At 40.2% G+C, this 22,764-nt stretch overlaps 1 protein-coding gene across 1 annotated transcript in view; it reads left to right on the plus strand.

Moving 5' to 3' along the window:
• Positions 1–22,764, plus strand: part of si:ch211-195b15.7 (synembryn-A) — a 32,766-nt gene continuing 10,002 nt past the window's right edge. The window contains exons 1-13 of the mRNA XM_027285015.1: positions 1–90; positions 6,430–6,566; positions 7,223–7,358; positions 7,868–8,032; positions 15,240–15,329; positions 15,605–15,778; positions 16,016–16,149; positions 16,814–16,949; positions 19,018–19,206; positions 19,919–20,013; positions 20,181–20,331; positions 21,126–21,221; positions 21,841–21,985. Coding sequence (XP_027140816.1) covers positions 1–90; positions 6,430–6,566; positions 7,223–7,358; positions 7,868–8,032; positions 15,240–15,329; positions 15,605–15,778; positions 16,016–16,149; positions 16,814–16,949; positions 19,018–19,206; positions 19,919–20,013; positions 20,181–20,331; positions 21,126–21,221; positions 21,841–21,985 — 1,738 coding nt within the window. The remainder of the gene's footprint in view (positions 91–6,429; positions 6,567–7,222; positions 7,359–7,867; positions 8,033–15,239; positions 15,330–15,604; positions 15,779–16,015; positions 16,150–16,813; positions 16,950–19,017; positions 19,207–19,918; positions 20,014–20,180; positions 20,332–21,125; positions 21,222–21,840; positions 21,986–22,764) is intronic.

Raw genomic sequence — 22,764 nt, forward strand, 5'->3', positions numbered from 1 at the left:
ATGGTGCCAGATGTGGAGAGGATCATCGAGAGCATCGTCCAAGGAGACCAAGACTCTGTCCAGCTCTTGCTTGACAGCTACAACACTCAGGTCACTGATTGTTACTATTGTTAGAAATTGATTTCTGTAACCATGGAAACAGTCTGTATGAGTACAACTGTACACCACTTTACTAATTCACACTTAATGTTGGTGGGGGAAAATCAACATTGACCTCAAGAAAATGGTCTGAAAATGATCTGAACATCACTGAATAAAATGCTGTGTCCCCCTCTCAAGGAAGACTATGAATGCTGTGTCATCTCCATATTTAAAAGTTTTGAAAAGCTGAAACAGATTCTTGACAGTCATTGGTGTACATTGGGATGAGACAGCAGAATTGAATCTAACTTTCTGGCTGCAGTTAAGAAGGTAATGATCCACAAATTAAGCATGGGATCCACCAATCAGTAGTATTACACATTAATAAGGAAACTAAATCATTAAACACAACACAAAATACAACTAACACAAACAACATAATATGAATGAGGAGAGCAGTGTTTTCTCAGCTTGTGGCAGCTGGATCCAACCACTCAAAGCACTTTTACACTATATGTCTCATTCACCTATTTACACCTGATGGCATGCAAGATGTCAAGTATTTATCAGTTTTAGGGGCTAACCATTGATGCACACTGACACAGAAGCAATCTGCCCGAGGATACTTGCAAACTTGAGGAGCATGGGAATGAACTGCGGATCATCTGATTAGTGCTAGTGATTACCTGCTCTACCTCTGAAATGGCTTCATGACCAGTCTGCCCATGCTCTGTCACTCTCTGATGGGAAGCTCCAGTTTAATTCCATGGCCCTCTGTCTATGTCTATGTAATTTTGTGTGTTCAAATTCTTTACTGTATGGCAGGTTTTGAATAAGCTAGTGTGCTCACGGTAAATATTTTGTTTGCATACTAAATCTGCTGTTGTCTCACCGTTGTAATTGTATCTGCTGTCCATCTTCCTAACCAGCCGTGATATTGCGTTTGTCCACAGTATGCAGACTGCTTCTTTTTCAACACTGAAGTGCATGAGAGAAAAAAGGTCAGTACACTAAAACATGTGACAGTCAGTTTCTATTGTTGTCTTTCTGTAGTGTTCTGTATCGTTTTGTTCTTTCTGTTCTGTTTTTAACATCCATTCTTTGTGAGGCCCACATTCTCCTGATGCTCTTTTTATACCCAGTCATGTTACTAACCTGTTACCAGTTAACCTAATTCATTGTGAGATGTTCTACTAGGAGTTTGCTTTTAGCATTTCACAACTTTTCCTTTTATTGCCACTGTCCAACTTTTTACAAATGTGTCGCTGACATTAAATTTGTATTTGTTATTATCAGGTAAATATGGGGTTTCAATATTTTGCACATCCTCACATTTTGTCTCTATTTACATTTCACACAGCGTGGAAACTGGGTTGTACAATAATACAAGGTCTGTTGCAGTTTGGCTAAAATCTACCTAACTCCTAAATAGACGAAGACTGGTCAACATATTTCAATAAAAACAAATTGTCATAACAGCACAATTTTATGGGTCCTATAGAGATTTCAGTATGACTTGTTCCGCTGACAGAGTGAATCATAGGGTAAAGAAGCAAAGCAGGACTATTGCTCAGGGTGTGATATATAAAAGTGTTACCTAGTTGTCACATTTCTAAGCAGGAACTTTTCACAGTTATTGCCAATAATAAATATATAATAAATCAATGTTGTTGAATATGTTCTCTGCATGAACTATTACCAATTGATAATGCATAATAATTTCCTGGTTATTCAATTAAGCACAGTAACAATTCCTGTTACTATGGTTTGATCATCTGTTCACAGTAGGAATAAAGGTTTGTCAGTAAAAGCGTACACTGAGAAGTTTGATTGTCATTAGCTGTTAACAAGTCATACTGGATAAGACTAGATTAGATTATCTGCACTTTACATGTAATGTGATGTTTAAGAGCAGTGTCTGCTGCGACTCTTCTAATGTCTATCTGAAACGTCATGTTTGTTTAATATGTGGATCTCAATACTGTTCTTTTTTTGTTATGCATGCATTTCTGTCACTGCTCATGGACAAACTGAATGTAGCAACAACGACTGGAAGAGGTAAAAGAGTGAGTGAGTGAGTGAGTGAGTGAGTGAGTGAGTGAGTGAGTGAGAGGGAGAGAGGATAATCAGCTCACATTACTGTAAAAGCTTTATCGCTCCTAGCGTATATGTTTGTGTGTGTGTGATTAAAACTGACTGCGTAATCCTGTCTAGCTGTGTATGTGACTCAGCATGTTAACCCTGTTAACCTTCAATATGTTCTTGTACACAACATCAATATTGTCAGGACGTTTTTAGTATATATATATTTAAAATGCAAGATTGAAAAGTTCCAAACTTTCCTAAAAAAAATACACAGAGCATAGGAAAATATAAAATACATATGTATGTATGTATATATATATATATATTATGGCATGCCATTCAGGAAATTAAACCTTTGAATATATTGAATGAAACTTTGAATATATTGTATATTATATATTGAATGAAGTCTGAATATATGGAATGAAACTTTGAATATATGGAATGAAACTTTGAATATATTGAATGAAGTCTGAATATATGGAATGAAACTCTGAATATATTGAATGAAACCTTGAATATATTGAATGAAACTTCACTGACGTCAGATTTCGCGGCAGTGCCTGCAGCCATCTTGTGTTACAGTCTGTAAAAGTGAAAGAAACCTGCAATCTAGTTGCAGCGATATTAAGCAATGAGGACATGATAAATACACAGGCGAATGCGTGCAGAAATCCTCCCGAAAAATTTCGCTCAATTTTTAACCGTGGCAGGCCTACAACAGGCATAAAGTTTCGCCATAATCTCATTATGCATTTGTCTGTCTGTCCGCAGTCCGCTGTGTGAGTAGCTTGCCCAAAGCTGACAATGTGTTGCGGATCATAAAATCCGTTCAATACTAAACTAAATATTCACCCTGCATTGGTCTATGAATGTGGGTAATGCTTATTGTATCTAAACAATATATGTGTTATAAAAATTAGGATTGTACTGGGCTGCAGGTGATTTAACTCTTAGAGGGAGTGTATGTGTGTTTTGTCTTTTTGTTTATTTTGTGTATTCCCCTTATCTAGCATGTGTTTGTCAAAGCTGCCTGGGAAAGGAAATTTTAAAAATGTTCAAGGACATGAGAAACAGACTAAAGGAAGTGTCATTTTGGACAAGAAACATAATGTTCATTATTAAGGCGAAAACCAAAAAAGGAAATCGTTAGTGGGAAGATGTTCGAGACAGCCCATTTTGAATGAATTGTATAAAAACTACCTGACAGAGCTCCACAGGGAGCCTTTTTCTCTGTAACCCTCTTGTGTGTTGCACTGTTAAATGCTCCTTCTTGTACAAGAATATTAAATTCAACTTAAACTTTGATACTTTGAATCCAGTCCTCCTTATTCAAAGGTTCTTCTTAAAAAATTCTCATGACAATATGAAGAGCTTCTCTTTCAGTTCATGAAATCCCTGTAGCCGCAGCAGCTTCTCCAGTCCCGGAGAAGTGTCGCGTCAGAGAGCAGTGCCATTACGCACGGCCATTCACTGTGTTTTACCTTCATTAAATCACCTGAAAACTATATCAAGCTAACCATACAGTGTCTTGGGCCCTTTCCTGTGTACGGGTGGAGATACATGTACACTGGGTCAGGGTCGGACTAGGAACAAAATTCGGCCCTGGCATTTTTTTTCTGGACTGGCCCACCATTAGAGCCATTTGGTGTTTAGCTTGGTAGCTTAAGCAACGGCTCCATATATGAAGGCTTGCTGCGGAGGTGCAAGTTCGACTCCTGACCTGTGCGGCCCTTTTCCGCATCTTAACTCAGATTTTCTCTGCTCGTCCTTTCCTCTTTTTAGAACCTCTGTCGTCCATAATGTATTATATTAATATTCGTGCAACATACAGCATGAAGTTAATCTATAGACTGTATATGAGTCTATCCCTGCTTCGGTTTCACATAAACCTAGCGGCTGCATGGACGCATCCATTTGAGGGGGCAGGGGAGGGGGGGTGTAAATCGTAACTTCTGAACCTGTCATGAAGAGGCAAATATTAACCGATATTAGCCAGTGCAACCCAAAGCCTATTCCAAATGGATGCAAATGGGCCGCAAGTCAATTTTGGGCTGCTGGGCAAATGTTGCAAAGGCTACAAAATAACAAATACATACATACAAAAAAACACCGGAGGCCACCAGCCCCATGTGGCCGAGATGGACCGGCCCATCTGGCATTTGCCCGGTATCACAGACTGCCAGTCCGAGCCTGCACTGGGTGTTGTTGGGCACTCCTGTGAGGTTGAAGGCATGCTGGGTTGGCCTGATAAACAGCTGCCTGGCGTTTTATGTCTGCCACGATTAAAAAGGGAGTGAACTTCCTTGTCAGGAAAACGGTATTGATCAGGGGTATCGGGGGGATTTTGGCCCGTACACGCAGTGTTAATGATGTCCTCATAGTTTAATATTGCTGCAATGAGATTGTGAGCGGACTGACTCTTTGTCATTCACTTTTAGCTTAGCATCACCACCGTTACACAGATGCCGTGAAGTCTCACGTCAGTCAAGTTTCATTCAATATATTTAAAGTTCATTCCATATATTCAATGTTTCATTCAATATATCAGGTTTCGTTCAATCTATTCAGACTCATTCAATATATTCAAGGTTTCATTCATATATTCAGACTCATTCAATATATTCAAAGTTTCATCCATTATTCAAGTTTCATTCAAATATTCAGACTTCATTCCATATATTCAGGTTTCATCAATATTCAAAATTTCATTCCATATATTCAGACTTCATTCAATAATTCAAGGTTCACTCCATATTTCAAAGGCTTAATTTCCTGAATGGCATGCCTAATATATATATAATATACTACATGGTAACTAAAATACCTGGTTATTAGTCCTTACATACAATAGTTCATGAGAATTAAATATTTTCTTAGTTTTCAATTATGTACTTTTCACTCGCTTCATCATTTTCAGTATTGTTGGGTATTCTACTGTAGGCTGAACAATTGCTTTCTGGAAATGGCAGATAATAATGTTTATGTACCCTAACCTTTTCCAAACAACAATACAGTAGTGGTTTTTATATACAGTCATGAATCTGACCCATTTGTTTGGAGATTCAGTGTTAATATCAAGAATGTTGCTTTTTAAGTGACGTATTTGCCTGGTGCTTTGGTCAGTGAGAAATATAATGTAAATACTGTATTTCACCATTATTAACAACAGTGCTTGCTTGTTGTACTGCTTGTGTTTCTCAGCGAATGTTTTGCTGCCTGGTAGTCGCTTAGTGTAGGCTCATAAAATTATAACTAAACTATACCTAATGTTACTTTTTTAGTTTCACAATCACAGAAGTTGTATTTACTGTGCCTAAAGCCCATAATTATTAATATCAGTGGAATTATTCCAAATATTTAGCATATTATCATTGTTCTAGGTTTAAAAGATGTTAAGTTGCTTTACACAGGTGGTCAGTTTAGACAAAAAGAACATTAGTGCTACTGTCAGCTAACATCTTTTGCACCAGTGCTAACTCTCCTTCTTGGTGCTCAGTTCAGGAACAACAAAGTGAGAGAGTATACTCCGACTCTGATTCCGACTTTGACTCAGATGATGATGAACCTGATCTTCTTCTCCACAGGTAAGCCAAAAAAAGTGTTTTGTTTGTATTCATGTGCATTATAACATCACTGTTGATTGTTACTTGTCACCAGGTGTTTGAAGTGGAGTGTAGGCATTTTGTATTGCATAAAATTGCATGTGAGTTGAGTTTGACTAGTTGACCGCTCAGTTAATGCGTCCATACTAAATATCCCATTTCATCCAATTTTGTTCTTTCATTTTGCACCCTGTATCTTCTAATGATCCATTCTCAACCATCATCACTGACCCTGTTGACTGAATGTGTCCCCAGCGTCTGGCAACAGTCCTGCTGTGCTTCATCAGTAGTCAACACAGCCAGCAGTGTTACGTGTTTTGCCTGCATACACTGCGTACCTTGTCCCGTGACCGGCGGGCTCTAGGGCCCATGGTCACTGATAGTGCTTTTGACCTTGGTACATCTGGGAGGCATCAGCTTACTGCAGGTATGCCCACAGCAGGAGGAAGAAAAAGCTAAAGATTGTCCAGCCAGAACACAAGAAGAGCAGAAAGTGGCTATGAGGAAGTTGCAGTTTGCTGATGCTACCCGTTAACCGTTACCTCTGTGCATTCATTTACTCCTGTGGAGGTAGCTGGTGAGGCCACCGCAATTTATCAGTTTATCACTGCTGTAAGTGGAAAGGTGATGAAGGTCATGTCATGCTTGCCGGGGGAAGAAGGACACCCGGGAAGAGAACAGTGAGGAGGAAGAGAAGGAGGAGGATGTGGAGGTGTGTAGGAAGGAGGCCATGAAAGTCTTGTGTAAGGTCATCTACAACAGCTCTAAGGCACAGGAGAGGGCCAGCACACTAAGGTGACTCTTTTTTTTAAAAATGGATAGATCTTTATCCTTCAATGAGAATAAAGATTTTGCCATTACTTGACTTCATGGTAGCTGCTTGTGAGGTTACACAGTGACACAAAGCCTTGTAAAACTACAAGACAGTACCATGTCAGCAAGTGCCACAAGAATTGAGTTCTGTAAGTGGTTTCCATTTTGAATCCAGTTCCAGGTTGGCAAAATAAAAAAAAAAAAAAATCTCCTATCAAACTCTTTATCAGTGTACAAAACATCCAGGTAGCACGTCATTTTCAGATGACCGATCACCAGCAGCAGATTATAGCAATATTACCATTATTGGTAAACTTTTCGTGACAGTTAAATGTGTTGGCTGTTTTAGGATCATACAAGAACAGCCTCTTTAAGCTCCTAAAATTGAAGAACGAGTTCTTAGGCACTCTTGAGCAGTCTTTGACATGGAATGTAATTAGTTAACGGCTTTGTTATATAGGACAAACAGACCTCTCCACTGTATATAGGCTGATATTAGGATGAGTTTGCATGTATCGAAGTACTCCATTAGCCAATTATCTTGGAATAATTTGAGGTGCTCTATAGAATAATGATACTTACCAGCTGCTGGCCAACCCCTGGCCTCACTTTTCTTTCCATTCCTGTTTCCATGAAAGGCTTCTGCAAGGTCGGTGGGAGAGTGTGAAGCAGGGGATCTCGAGTGGGGTGCTGTCCACTGGCCAGTTCTACAAGCTGAGATTGTGTTTCTTACTGACAGCTCTGAGGCCTGAGCTCAGACTGCAGCTGCAGCAGGTAGAATGCCTGGTCACGTGGATGGAATTAATTTGTTATTTTTTTTTGTGATAACAGAATTATCATGAATAGGATCAGGGCAAGGGAAGGTAAGACTGGATGGTCATACCAATAGCGGTAATATCCCATATTCCCCAGTACCCCCTCAGGAGCACCTGGGGGACAAATCCCAAAGCACATGTAGCCTGGATAGTCAAACTCCCATGACCTCCTCAGCACCACTGCATGGGTAAAGAGCTGTTTCCGTTTGTTCCATGGGCACGACGGAATCCACATGCTCCTCTTGAATCTGGGGTTTGACAATCGGTCGGAGCTTTTCTTTTCAATCACCTAGAATAAACTTGTGATACACCAATAATTGAAACACACCCTCTGGTCCCCTTTTCTGAAATGGGGACCACCACCCTCCACATGTACTGTACCCATCCTCCAAGCAACTTTAAAAAGGGTGTCAACCAAGACAACCCACAAAGCCTCCGCATCTCAAGGCGAATCTCCTCCACACCTAGGACTCTGCCGCCAAAGAGCTTCCGGCAGCCTACCTTGGCAGCCAGAAATATGGACAAGGCTCCCCTGAGTCTTCATGCTCTGCTTCGTCTATAGATGATATGTTGGCTGGGTTCAGGAGCTCTTCAGAGTACTCCAACAATAACCACCACCCAACAATATCCCAAGTCTGTGTCAGCAGTTCTCTACCCCAGCTATACACAGACTGGACCAAGACCTGCTTCCCCTTCCTGAGTCGTTGATAGTTTGCCAGAACTTCCTTGAGGCCCTTGTCCTTCACCACCGGTGTCCACCAGAGTGGTTCTTAGTTTGCCACCACGACTGGCACCGTGACCTTCTGACCACAACTCCTAGCAGCTGCATCAACAATGGAAGTTTTAAACAACAACGTGGCATGTATCCCCACAAGCCTGCCTGGCAACTCCACCTGGGCAACTCCAGAAAAGGAGGGAGTCCAGCCCCTCTCCAGGAACCTGTGCTGTTTGTTAAGAGATGAACCCAACTATATCTTGTTGGTAACGCTCCACTCCCGCACTAGCTTGGTTCCTCCCCTCCAGTGACAAAACATAATGGATAGCTTTGCCGTGATGTTTCCTTAACATAAACAAACAACGTGGTGAATGTGCTGACAGTAACACCTGCATGGGTAAATACATTCTCTTTACTAGGTTCTGGGCGTAAGTATTTGTGGTGTTACTGTAGGGGTTTAAAGTCTAACTGAGCCACTTCTGATGTACATTGAAAGTGTCTCGAATCTATTCGTGGCCAGCGTCAATAATATCACACATAAGACATCAAAGGCGCCTGAACACTTTCTTCCCTCCTGACCTCACCATGGACCATTGATTTCAAGCAATTTCTCAAGAGGGTGAGGCAAAGAAGTTGCAATCAACAACTTCAACACACTAGTACCACTAAATCCTACACACTGGTGGTTTAAATATAATAATAGAATTTAACTGGCATTGATCGCTTCTCGGGGCTAAGCATGTGAAGCAGGAACTGCTTGTCTCTCCACGTGTACATGTATGTGATCCATGTAGCATAATGGCATCAGGTCAATAGAATGGAAGACCCTGCATCTATGTGAAGCATATTAACATCAACTTAAGTGCTATGGTGGAGCCAACTACATAAGAACTATGAAAAGATCACAACAATAACATCAGAAAAACCAAATCAATACATTTAAATTGACAAAGGTTGAGCAGTGTGTGTACACTATTAAGCTATCTAGGTATGTCTATTAATGATAGCAAGTTTACAACAGTGAAGGTGTGTCTTTGGTGTGTTCCCTGGCTGGGAAGAGTTGGGGTTTTGATGTTAGATGTAGTGTTGGATGCAGATAGAGAGAAAACCACTTAGTTGCTCCTGGTTGCTTGTAAAGAGTGACCAGCAGGTAAAACATGTTCAAGATTTAGAGACAGGTAAGAGGTAAAAGAAACGATAGTGGATCTAAGGTTTTGTTGACTAAATGGGGGTGTAATCGAGTCTCATAGATAAGTTGTTTACATTTTTCTAAATGTTTTGCCCATGTCAGGAGCATGGAGTGTCAGTGCTGACCAAAGCACTGGAGCAGTGCCTGAATGTCAGATGGGGTGATGGATTTGAGTGCTTCGTGACAGCACAGCGCCTCCATCTCCAGGAGATGTCCCAGAGGTCATTGAGATACTCAAAACACTCTTTAACATCGCCCACAATGCCTACAGGCAGGGCCAGATGAGGGAGCCATTAAACACACAAATCAACCATGCAGGTATTTTACCTGAATTCATTCATTCATTTGGGGTTTTGCTGGTTACATTCGCCTTCTCTCCACAGTACTGATAAACTGGTAAAACAACAACAGAAAAACAGAGCTGATTTTTCCATTTTTTTGTTGTCAGACTCAGAAATAAACAAATTACACAGACCATCTCACCATGTCCTTTTAGAGACTAAAGAAACACATATAATGTCGATCAGGACTCATGACCTCATGCTTCATGAAAAAACAAAGTAACTTGAATTTGTAGATGCAGAGATGAACTCTGTTTACTAACAGTTTTTCTAAAAATTCCTGAGCACTGTGTGTAATGTTCCTTCATTCCACCAATCATGTTGGTTTTTGATGCAGTGACGCCTGGGGGTCAAAGGTCAAGGGCATAACAGTGTTGGCTTTTTGGTCTGGCCTTTATGTGCAGAGATTTCGGATTTCTGGATTTCTTGAATCTTTTAATAGTAATGGATGATGAAATCATACATCGTTTACCATTGTGACTGATTTGGGATCAACTAGTCCTGGTTTTGAACCCTTGTGGGACAAGGCGACAAGTAAACCTTTGTGGTTTTAAAACCCGACAGTAAAAACAGTTTGAACCCTTGGACCAAAGCGACAAGTAAACCTTTGTGTTTAAACCCGACATTAACACGCCTTTTTCAGGAGGATGCTGCTCTGTATCGCCACCCTAGCAGCTGTGCTGCGCCACTGCCTGCTGCTGTCCTGTGACGAAGAAATTTGTTTAGAGGAACTCCAAGGGTCTGCTATTTTGAAGCTTTAAACATAACTAACATTAATTACCAATTTAGATGTATATACATAATCTATATTCTATCTGATGTAAAAGATAACTATAACTAAATGAGCCTACAAATAATGAAAGATAAGGAAGTTAATGTTTTCAACAGTTCAAAGCTTTTTTCCATAGACATACAGTTAACATCCTGTCAGCACTGCCACTGACATGTCTGGATGTCCTGCGATCTGTCCGTGTGGATCAGGCATCCCACAAGTGGGAGGCGTTCAACATGGACTGTGTCCACACATTACTGCTGTTCATGACAGACGCCTGAACAGGGCAAGTGTGTGTGTGTGTTTTGTGTTGTGTGTGTGTCTTAGTGCCATTGCCTGAATACTTGTGTGAACAAATCCATATAGTTGAAATACTCTTGTATGAATGGTGTTCACTTGGACGTTAAGAGATGAGAACAGCAAAACCATGATCAACACACTTCACCAAACACTCTTAACAAAAACAATTTCCCTTATTATTCCCAATGCTGGTCAAAGAGGCATGCCAGCTTTAAAAAAAATAAATAAAATAAAAAAAAAGTGTACCTATTTTTTTTCTTTCAAAAATTGTAACAGTTTTTCACAACTGCCCAAATTTGACATCTCAGCTATTATAGTGATGGTGAAAACAGAATAAACTTTTTAGACATGCAAATGTTCCTTTTACATTTAACACAGGAAGCATCAAAGCATTAACTCCTCATATTACAGAATGTTTAGAGAGCGAGCTTGCTGTAGCTGAGCAAAAACTGATTCTTAATGCCCCTTCATGCACGTGCACACAGTAAATATTTTAAAAAAAATTAAGACTGAAATACATATGGATCATACAATTCTGTGCAGTTATGTCCTTTGTTTTTAGAGTCCACCCAGTGTGGAGTGAAAATGATGTCACAGCACAGACACTTTAGTCAGTGATTGGTTAGATAAAATGAGTTCCTCCAGACAAAAGCAATACTACACTTACGTAACTAAATAATGGGTCATGTCAGTGTAAATATAGAAAGCACAGATGACACATCTAGTTTACTCACACTGACTTATGTAAAACTGTTGGCTGGAATGTGCTGTTATACAGGGGCAGAAGCTGAAGGAAAAACTAACGCTGTACTGATCTGCTTGACTGAGAGTTCTCGAGTACACAGGGAGACACGTCACTACTTACGGCAAAAGGTGATGTATTTTTTTCAATAAATAGGATATCACTCGACAATTATCAAATGTGCAAACTGTGTTACAGTTTAACAGGATTTAATACGCTGAGAAAAATACCAGATAGGAAATCTTGACTAGCTCAAATTGATAAGAGCATAACACTCAATTCAGTCCAATCCCTGAGTGCTTTGCCTAAAAACGAAGGAAAAGAACTCTCTTTCTAAATGCAGACGCGGGCCAAGAAACTAGATTGAGTCACATTAAAGTCATGTCCTGACATCAGTTCAATGCAAATGTGGAATCTGAATGCAATTTGTACTGTTTTAAAATAATCAATGAATATCATCATTAGGGCATTTTTTACATTGTTGGAAAAAAATGGGAGAGAGAATAAAATGTCTCACTGATAGTCAGGGTATGTGTCGGGTGTATATGAGGTAAACGAGTAGCTTGATAAATGTGCTACTGCTGTACTGAAAAGACAATAAGCCGCAGCTTTTCATCCCTGTAGTGCAAGTAAATATACTAATATTATTCAGTCAACGAGCAGCAGAATGTTTGTTTACTAGGAAATGTATTTAGTACATGGTCAAGTAATAAAGATGAAGTTAACCCTACATTTGTCCCAGATCTACCCCCACTGAGGGATGTTGCCACCGACCTGAGCAAGACACCACATTGAGAGGCCACTGGTCCCGCCTGATGACCCACGTGACACAGATGTAAAGCACTGTGCAGTGAGCTGCTCTTTGTGCTCTGCAAAGAGAATGGGTATAGTCACAATCCCCCTTGTGTGAAACCATTTCTATTAAAAACATTTGTTTAGAAGCTTTGACAAATAGAAACTTTAGCTGTCAGGATCATTGGTTTGATCCCCGGCTTCTCTAGTCTGCATTCGAAGTGTCATTGGCAAGATACTGAACCTCAAATTGCTCCTGAAGGCTGTGCCATCATGGGTGAATGTGTATGAAATGGTTAGCTCCTCAAACTGATGAGCAGTTGGCACCTTGCATAGCAGCTAATGCCATCAGTGTATGATGTGTGAGAATGGGTGATGAGATATTTATGTAAAAGTTGCTTTGAGAGGTCAGAAGACAGAGGTGTTATATAAGTACAATCCATTTACAACTAACAATTCTACTAATCTATTCATGGAAACTGGCATATTGGAAAGTTACTGTGGACTCTTTCCATCATACAACATTCACTATTCATTACTCCCATCTCTTTTCATTAAATGTCACACCTATGCAGAGGTGTCAAAGTACACACATTCTTTACTCAAGTACAAGTATAAGATACCTGTGTTTTTAAAAAGACTCTAGTAAAAGTTTAAGTATTGACTCAACTTTTTTACTTAAGTTAAAGTGAAAAGTACACTCTAAAATATACTAAAATAAAGTAATGGTAAGCTTATGAAGGACAAACCACCATTTTAGGGAAATCTACGGACCCACGTCTGGTCCAAGCAAAGAAAAATGAACTGAAATCAATACAAAAAGCTACATTGGCCAATCTTTTCCTAAACACATAAAATAAAACTGCTGTACAAGAAGAGGATTGCGAACTCAATGTGCATAGTGTTCAAAAACTTTATTGGTATGCAAATATATATTAGCCTACACAAATATTATCCGTCAAAGCAGACTTCAAAGCCTAGACAGTAACATTAAAGCATAACCTTGATAACATCTATTTAACAGCAAGAGAGCATGTGTAGGTCTTTGACTGCATTTATGTGAGAACTATCACATCACTGTTTTGTGTGGGGTTGGGGGAGAGGTAAACACAGGACTGATGTGATCCTTAACTCAGAGTTTTGAATGATGACTTGCACAAATCTTCAAAAAACAGGAAAGTAAATCTTCAAAAAACAGAAAGTAACTCCGGTGCAGCAACATAAACAGGAGGACATCATTAAACACTGCATGTAACGGGCAAATCCCCCCGATACCCCTGACTAATACCGTTTTTCCTGACAAGAAAGTTCGCTCCCTTTTAATCGTGGGCGAACATAAAACAGGCACAGCAGCTGTTTATCAGGCCAACCTCAGCATGCCTTCACTCCACAGGAGAGCCCCACAACACCCAGTGCAGGCTCGGACTGGCAGTCTGTGATACGGCAAATGCAGATGGGCCGTTCAATCCGCGGCGCACAATTGGCCGGTGCCCTCCGATGTTTTTTGTAGTTGTATTTGTTTATGTTTTGTAGCCTTTGCAAATTTGTCGCCCAGTAGCCCAAAAATGGACTGCGGGCCCATTTGCATCCATTTGGAATGGCTTTGGGTTGCACTGGCTAATATCGGTTAATCCCACATTCATAGACCAATGCAGGGTGAATATTTAGTTTAGTATTGAACGTATTTTATGATCCGCGACACATTGTCAGCTTTGGGCTCGTTACTCACACAGTGGACTGCGGACAGACAGACAAATGCATAATGAGATTATGGCGAAACTTTATGCTTGTTGTAGGCCTGCCACGGTAAAAAATTGAGCAAACTTTTTCGGGAGGGTTTCGGCACGCATTCGCAGTGTATTTATCATGTCCTCATTGCTTAATGTCGCTGCAACTAGATTGGGGGCGGCCTGACTCATTGTCTTTCGCTTTTACAGACTGTTACACAAGATGGCTGCAGGCACTGCCGCAAAGTCTGACGTCAGTGAAGTTTCATTCAATATATTCAAAGTTTCATTCCATATATTCAGACTTCATTCAATATATTCAAGGTTTCATTCAATATATTCAGACTTCATTCAATATATTCAAAGTTTCATTCCATATATTCAAGGTTTCATTCAATATATTCAGACTTCATTCCATATATTCAAGGTTTCATTCAATATATTCAAAATTTCATTCCATATATTCAGACTTCATTCAATATATTCAAGGTTCACTCCATATATTCAAAGGCTTAATTTCCTGAATGGCATGCCATAATATATATATATATATACATACATGGTAACTAAAATACCTGGTTATTAGTCCTTACAATACAATAGTTCATGAGAATTAAATATTTTCTATAGTTTTCAATTATGTACTTTTCACTGCTTCATCATTTTCAGTTATTGTTGGGTAATTCTACTGTAGGCATGAACAATTGCTTTCTGGAAATGGCAGATAATAATGTTTATGTACCCTAACCTTTTCCAAACAACAATACAGTAGTGGTTTTTATATACAGTCATGAATCTGACCCATTTGTTTTGGAGATTCAGTGTTAATATCAAGAATGTTGCTTTTTAAGTGCAAGTATTTAGCCTGGTGCTTTGAGTCAGTGAGAAATATATAATGTAAATACTGTATTTCACCATTATTAACAACAGTGCTTGCTTGTTGTACTGCTTGTGTTCTCAGCAGAATGTTTCTGGCCTGGTAGTCGCTTAGTGTAGGCTCATAAAATTATAACTAAACTATACCTAATGTTACTTTTATTAGTATTCACAATCACAGAAGTATGTATTTACTGTGCATAAAGCCCATAAATTATTAAATATCAGTGGAATTATTCCAAATATTTAGCATATTATCATTGTGCTAGGTTTAAAAGATGTTAAGTGCTTTACACAGGTGGTCAGTTTAGACAAAAAGCAACATTAGTGCTACTGTCAGCTAACATCTTTTGCACCAGTGCTAACTCTCCTTCTTGGTTGCTCAGTTCAGGAACAACAAAGTGAGAGAGTATACTCCCGACTCTGATTCCGACTTTGACTCAGATGATGATGAACCTGATCTTCTTCTCCGACAGGTAAGCCAAAAAAAGTGTTTTGTTTGTATTCATGTGCATTATAAACATCACTGTTGATTGTTACTTGTCACCAGGTGTTTGAAGTGGATGTAGGCATTTTGTATTGCATAAAATTGCATGTGAGTTGAGTTTTGACTAGTTGACCGCTCAGTTAATGCGTCCATACTAAATATCCCATTTCATCCAATTTTGTTCTTTCATTTTGCACCCTTTCTCTTCTAAATGATCCATTCTCAACCATCATCACTGACCCTGTTGACTGAATGTGTCCCCAGCGTCTGGCAACAGTCCTGCTGTGCTTCATCAGTAGTCAACTACAGCCAGCAGTGTTACGTGTTTGCCTGCATACACTGCGTATCCTTTCCCGTGACCGGCGGGCTCTAGGGCCCATGGTCACTGATAGTGCCCTTTTGACCTTGGTACATCTGGGAGGCATCAGCTTACTGCAGGTATGCCCACAGCAGGAGGAAGAAAAAGCTAAAGATTGTCCAGCCAGAACACACAGAAGAGCAGAAAGTGGCTATGAGGAAGTTGCAGTTGCTGATGCTACACCGTTATCCGTTACCTCTGTGCATTCATTTACTCCTGTGGAGGTAGCTGGTGAGGCCACCGCAAATTTATCAGTTTATCACTGCTGTAAGTGGAAAGGTGATGAAGGTCATGTCATGCTTGCCCGTGGGAAGAAGGACACCCGGGAAGAGAACAGTGAGGAGGAAGAGAAGGAGGAGGATGTGGAGGTGTGTAGGAAGGAGGCCATGAAAGTCTTGTGTAATGTCATCTACAACAGCTCTAAGGCACAGGAGAGGGCCAGCACACTAAGGTGACTCTTTTTTTTAAAAATGGATAGATCTTTATCCTTCAATGAGAATAAAGATTTTGCCATTACTTGACTTCATGGTAGCTGCTTGTGAGGTTACACAGTGACACAAAGCCTTGTAAACTACAAGACAGTACCATGTCAGCAAGTGCCACAAGAATTGAGTTCTGTAAGTGGTTCCATTTTGAATCCAGTTCCAGGTTGGCAAAATACAAAAAAAAAAAAAATCTCCTATCAAACTCTTTATCAGTGTACAAAACATCCAGGTAGCACGTCATTTTCAGATGACCGATCACCAGCAGCAGATTATAACAATATTACCATTATTGGTAAACTTTTCGTGACAGTTAAATGTGTTGGCTGTTTTAGGAATCATACAAGAACAGCCTCTTTAAGCTCCTAAAATTGTGAAGAACGAGTTCTTAGGCACTTCTTGAGCAGTCTTGACATGGAATGTAATTAGTTAACTGGCTTTGTGATATATGGACAAACAGACCTCTCCACTGTATATAGGCTGATATTAGGATGAGTTTGCATGTATCGAAGTACTCCATTATCCAATTATCTTGGAATAATTTGAGGTGCTCTATATATGAATAAATGATACTTACCAGCTGCTGGCCAACCCCTGGCCTCACTTTTCTTTCCATTCCTGTTTCCATGAAAGGCTTCTGCAAGGTCTGTGGGAGAGTGTGAAGCAGGGGATCTCGAGTGGGGTGCTGTCCACTGGCCAGTTCTACAAGCTGAGATTGCTGTTCTTACTGACAGCTCTGAGGCCTGAGCTCAGACTGCAGCTGCAGCAGGTAGAATGCCTGGTCACAGTGGATGGAATTATATTTTGTATTGTTTTTTTGTGATAACAGAATTATCATGAATAGGATCAGGGGCAAGGGAAGGTAAGGACTGGATGGCTCATACCAATAGCGGTAATATCCCATATTCCCCAGTATCCCCCTCAGGAGCACCTGGGGGACAAATCCACAAAGCACATGTAGCCTGGATAGTCAAACTCCCATGACCTCCTCAGCACCACTGCATGGGTAAAGAGCTGTTCCGTTGTTCCATGGGCACGACGGAATCCACATGCTCCTCTTGAATCTGGGGTTTGACAATCGGTCGGAGCTTTCTTTTCAATCACCTAGAATAAACTTGTGATACACCAATAATTGAAACACACCCTCTGGTCCCCTTTTCTGAAAATGGGGACCACCACCCTCCACATGTACTGTACCCATCCTCCAAGCAACTTTAAAAAGGGGTGTCAACCAAGACAACCCAACAAAGCCTTCAGCATCTCAAGGCGAATCTCCTCCACACCTAGGACCTTGCCGCCAAAGAGCTTCCGGCAGCCTACCTTGGCAGCCAGAAATATGGACAAGGCTTCCCCTGAGTCTTCATGCTCTGCTTCGTCTATAGATGATATGTTGGCTGGGTTCAGGAGCTCTTCAGAGTACTCCAACAATAACCCACCCAACAATATCCCAAGTCTGTGTCAGCAGTTCTCTACCCCAGCTATACACAGCCTGGACCAAGACCTGCTTCCCCTTCCTGAGTCGTTGGATAGTTTGCCAGAACTTCCTTGAGGCCCTTGTCCTTCACCACCGGTGTCCACCAGAGTGGTTCTTAGGTTGCCACCACGACTGGCACCGGTGACCTTCTGACCACAACTCCTAGCAGCTGCATCAACAATGGAAGTTTTAAACAACAACGTGGCATGTATCCCCACACCTGCCTGGCAACTCTCACCCTGGGCAACTCCAGAAAAGGAGGGAGTCCAGCCCCTCTCCAGGAACCTGTGCTGTTTGTAGAGATGAACCCAACTATATCTTGTTGGTAACGCTCCACCTCCCGCACTAGCTCTGGTTCCTCCCCTGCCAGTGACAAAACATAATGGATAGCTTGCCGTGATGTTTCCTTAACATAAACAAACAACAGTGTGAATGTGCTGACAGTAACACCTGCATGGGTAAATACATTCTCTTTGACTAGTTCTGGGCGTATAGTATTTGTGGTGTTATCTGTAGGGGTTTAAAGTCTAACTGAGCCACTTCTGATGTACATTGAAAGTGTCTCTAATTCTTCTTGGCCAAGCGTCAATAAATATCACAGCATAAGACATCAAAGGCTCCTGAACACTTTCTTCCCTCCTGACCTCACCATGGACCATTGATTTCAGCAATTTCTCAAGAGGGTGAGGCAAAGAAGTTGCAATCAACAACTTCACCACTAGTACCACTAAATCCTACACACTGGTGGTTTAAATATAATAATAGAATTTAACTGGCATTGATCGCTTCTCGGGGCTAAGCATGTGAAGCAGGAACTGCTTTCTCTCCACGTGTACATGTATGTGATCCATGTAGCATAATTGCATCAGGTCAAATAAGAATGGAAGACCCTGCATCTATGTGAAGCATATTAACATCAACTTAATGCTATGGTGGAGCCAACTACATAATAACTATGAAAAAGATCACAACAATAAACCTCAGAAAAACCAAATCAATACATTTAAATTGACAAAGGTTGAGCAGTGCTGTGTACACTATTAAGCTATCTAGGTATGTCTATTAATGATAGCAGTTTACAACAGTGAAGGTGTGTCTTTGGTGTGTTCCCCTGGCTGGGGAAGAGTTGTGGTTTTGATGTTAGATGTAGTGCTGTTCTGATGCAGATCAGAGAAAACCACTTAGTTGCTCCTGTTGCTTGTAAAGAGTGAGCCAGCAGGTAAAACATGTTCAAGATTTAGGACAGGGTAAGAGGTAACAGAGAAACGATAGTGGATCTAAGGTTTTGTTGACTAAATTGGGGTGTAATCGAGTCTCATAGATAAGTTGTTTACATTTTTCTAAATGTTTTTGCCCATGTCAGGAGCATGGAGTGTCAGTGCTGACCAAAGCACTGGAGCAGTGCCTGAATGTCAGATGGGGTGATGGATTTGAGGTGCTTCGTGACAGCACAGCTCCTCCCATCTCCAAGGAGATGTCCCAGGAGGTCATTGAGATACTCAAAACACTCTTTAACATCGCCCACATGCTCTACAGGCAGGAGCCAGATGAGGTGAGCCATTAAACACACAAATCAACCATGCAGGTAATTTTACCTGAATTCATTCATTCATTTGGGGTTTGCTGGTTACATTCGCCTTCTCTCCACAGTACTGATAAACTGTGTAAAACAAACAACAGAAAAACAGAGCTGATTTTTCATTTTTTTGTTGTCAGACTCAGAAATTAAACAAATTACACAGACTCATCTCACCATGTCTTTTAGAGACTAAAGAAACACATATAATGTCGAGTCAGGACTCATGACCTCATGCTTCATGAAATAAAACAAAGTAACTTGAATTTGTAGATGCAGAGATGAACTCTGTTTACTAACAGTTTTCTAAAATATTCCTGAGCACATGTTGTAATGTCCTTCATTCCACCAATCATGTTGGTTTTTGATGCAGTGACGCCTGTGGGGTCAAAGGTCAAGGGCATACAGTGTTGGCTTTTGGTCTTGCCCTTTATGTGCAGAGATTTCTGGATTTCTGGATTCTTTGAATCTTTTAATAGTATAATGGATGATGAAATCCATACATCGTTTACCATTGTGAGCTGATTTGGTATCAACTAGTCCTGGTTTTGAACCCTTGTGGGACCAAGGCGACAAGTAAACCTTTGTGTTTAAACCCGACATTAACAACAGATTTTGAACCCTTGTGGGACCAAAGCGACAAGTAAACCTTTGTGTTTAAACCCGACATTAACAACGCCTTTTTCAGGAGGATGCTGCTCTGTATCGCCACCTAGCAGCTGTGCTGCGCCACTGCCTGCTGCTGTCCTGTGACGAAGAAGATTTGTTAGAGGAACTCCAAGGGTCTGCTATTTTGAAGCTTTAAACATAACTACATTTAATTACCAAATTAGATGATATACATAATCTATATCTATCTGATGTAAAAGATAACTATAACTAAATGAGCCTACAAAATAATGAAAGATAAGGAAGTTAATGTTTTCAACAGTTCAAACTTTTTTCCATAGACATACAGTTAACATCCTGTCAGCACTGCCACTGACATGTCTGGATGTCCTGCTATCTGTCCGTGTGGATCAGGCATCCCACAAGTGGGAGGGCTTCAACATGGACTGTGTCCACACATTACTGCTGTTCATGGACAGACGCCTGAACAGGGCAAGTGTGTGTGTGTGTGTTTGTGTGTGTGTGTCTTAGTGCCATTGCCTGAATACTTGTGTGAACAAATCCAATATATGTGAAATACTCTTGTATGAAATGGTGTTCACTTGGACTTTAGAGATGAGAAAGCAAAACCATGATCAACACCTTCACCAAACACTCTTAACAAAAACAATTTCACCTTATTATTCCCCAATGCTGGTCAAAAGAGGCATGCCAGCTTTAAAAAAAATAAATAAAAATAAAATAAAAAGTGTACCTATTTTTTTTCTTTCAAAAATTGTAACAGTTTTTCCACAACTGCCACAAATTTGACATTCAGCTATTATAGTGATGGTGAAAACAGAATAAACTTTTTAGCATGCAAATGTTCCTTTTACATTTAACAGATGAAGCATCAAAGCATTAAACTCCTCATATTACAGAATGTTAGAGAGCAGAGCTCTGTTAGCTGAGCAAAACTGATTCTTAATGCCCCTTCATGCACGTGCACACAGTAAATATTTTAAAAAAAATTAAGACTGAAATACATATGATCATACAATTCTGTGCAGTTATGTCCTTTGTTTTAGAGTCCACCTCAGTGTGGAGTGAAAATGATGTCACAGCACAGACACTTTAGTCAGTGATTGGTTAGATAAAATGAGTTCCTCCAGACAAAAGCAATACTTACACTTACAGTACATAACATAATGGTCATTCAGTGTAAATATAAGAAGCACAGATGACACATCTAGTTTACTCACACTGACTTATGTAAAACTGTTTGGCTGGAATGTGCTGTTATACAGGGGCAGAAGCTGAAGGAAAAACTAACGCCTGTACTGAATCTGCTGACTGAGAGTTCTCGAGTACACAGGGAGACACGTCACTACTTACGGCAAAAGGTGATGTATTTTTTCAATAAATATGAGTATCACTCTGACAATTATCAAAATGTGCAACACTGTGTTACAGTTAACAGGGATTTAATACTGCTGAGAAAAAATACCAGATAGGAAATCTTGACTAGCTCAAATTGAGTAATAGCATCACTCAAGTTCAGTCCAAATCCCTGAGTGCTTTGCCTAAAAACTGAAGGAAAAGAACTCTCTTTCTAAATGCAGACGCGGGCCAAGAAACTAGATTTGAGTCCACATTAAAGTCATTGTCTGACATCAGTTCAATGCAAACTGTGGAATCTGAATGCAATTTGTACTGTTAAAATAATCAATGATATCATCATTAGGGCATTTTTACATTGTTGGCAAGAAAATGGGAGAGAGAATAAATGTCTCACTGATAGGCAGGGTATGTCTGGGTGTATATGAGGTAACAGAGTAGCTGATATAAATGTGCTACTGCTGTACTGAAAAAGACAATAAGCCGCAGCTTTTCATCCCTGTAGTGCAAGTAAATATACTAATATTATTCAGTCAACGAGCAGCAGAATGTTTGTTTACTAGGAAATGTATTTAGTACATGGTCAAGTAATAAAGATGAATGTTAACCCTACATTTGTCCCAGATCTTACCCCCACTGAGGGATGTTGCCATCCGACCTGAGCAAGACACCACATTGAGAGGCCAGCTGGTCCGCCTGATGACCCACGTTGACACAGATGTAAAGCACTGTGCAGCTGAGCTGCTCTTTGTGCTCTGCAAAGAGAATGGTATAGTCACAATCCCCCTTGTGAAACCATTTCTATTAAAACATTTGTTTAGAAGCTTTTGACAAATAGAAACTTTAGCTGTCAGTGATCATTGGTTTGATCCCCGGCTTCTCTAGTCTGCATGTCGAAGTGTCATTGGGCAAGATACTGAACCTCAAATTGCTCCTGAAGGCTGTGCCATCAGTGTGTGAATGTGTATGAATGGTTAGCTCCTCAAACTGATGAGCAGTTGGCACCTTGCATAGCAGCTAATGCCATCAGTGTATGAATGTGTGAGAATGGGTGAATGAGATATGTAGTGTAAAAGTGCTTTGAGAGGTCAGAAGACTAGAAAGGTGTTATATAAGTACAATCCATTTACAACTAAAATTCTACTAATCTATTCATTGGAACTGGCATATTGGAAAGTTACTGTGGACTCTTTCCATTCATACAACATTCATACTATTTCATTACTCCCATCTCTTTTCATTGAAATGTCACACCTATGCAGAGGTGTCAAAAGTACACACATTCTTTACTCAAGTACAAGTATAGATACCTGTGTTTAAAAAGACTCTAGTAAAAGTTTAAGTATTGACTCAACTTTTTTACTTAAGTTAAAGTGAAAAGTACACTCTAAAATATACTTAAAGTATAAAGTACTGGTAATCTTATGAAGGACAAAACCACCATTTTAGGGAAAATCTTACAGGACCCACAGTCTGTCCAAGCAAAGAAAAATGAACTGAAATCAATACAAAAAGCTACATTGGCCAATCTTTCCTAAACACATAAAA

The sequence above is a fragment of the Larimichthys crocea genome, chromosome XII, assembly GCF_000972845.2.
Source record: "Larimichthys crocea isolate SSNF chromosome XII, L_crocea_2.0, whole genome shotgun sequence".
Classification (NCBI taxonomy): Eukaryota; Metazoa; Chordata; class Actinopteri; family Sciaenidae; genus Larimichthys; species Larimichthys crocea.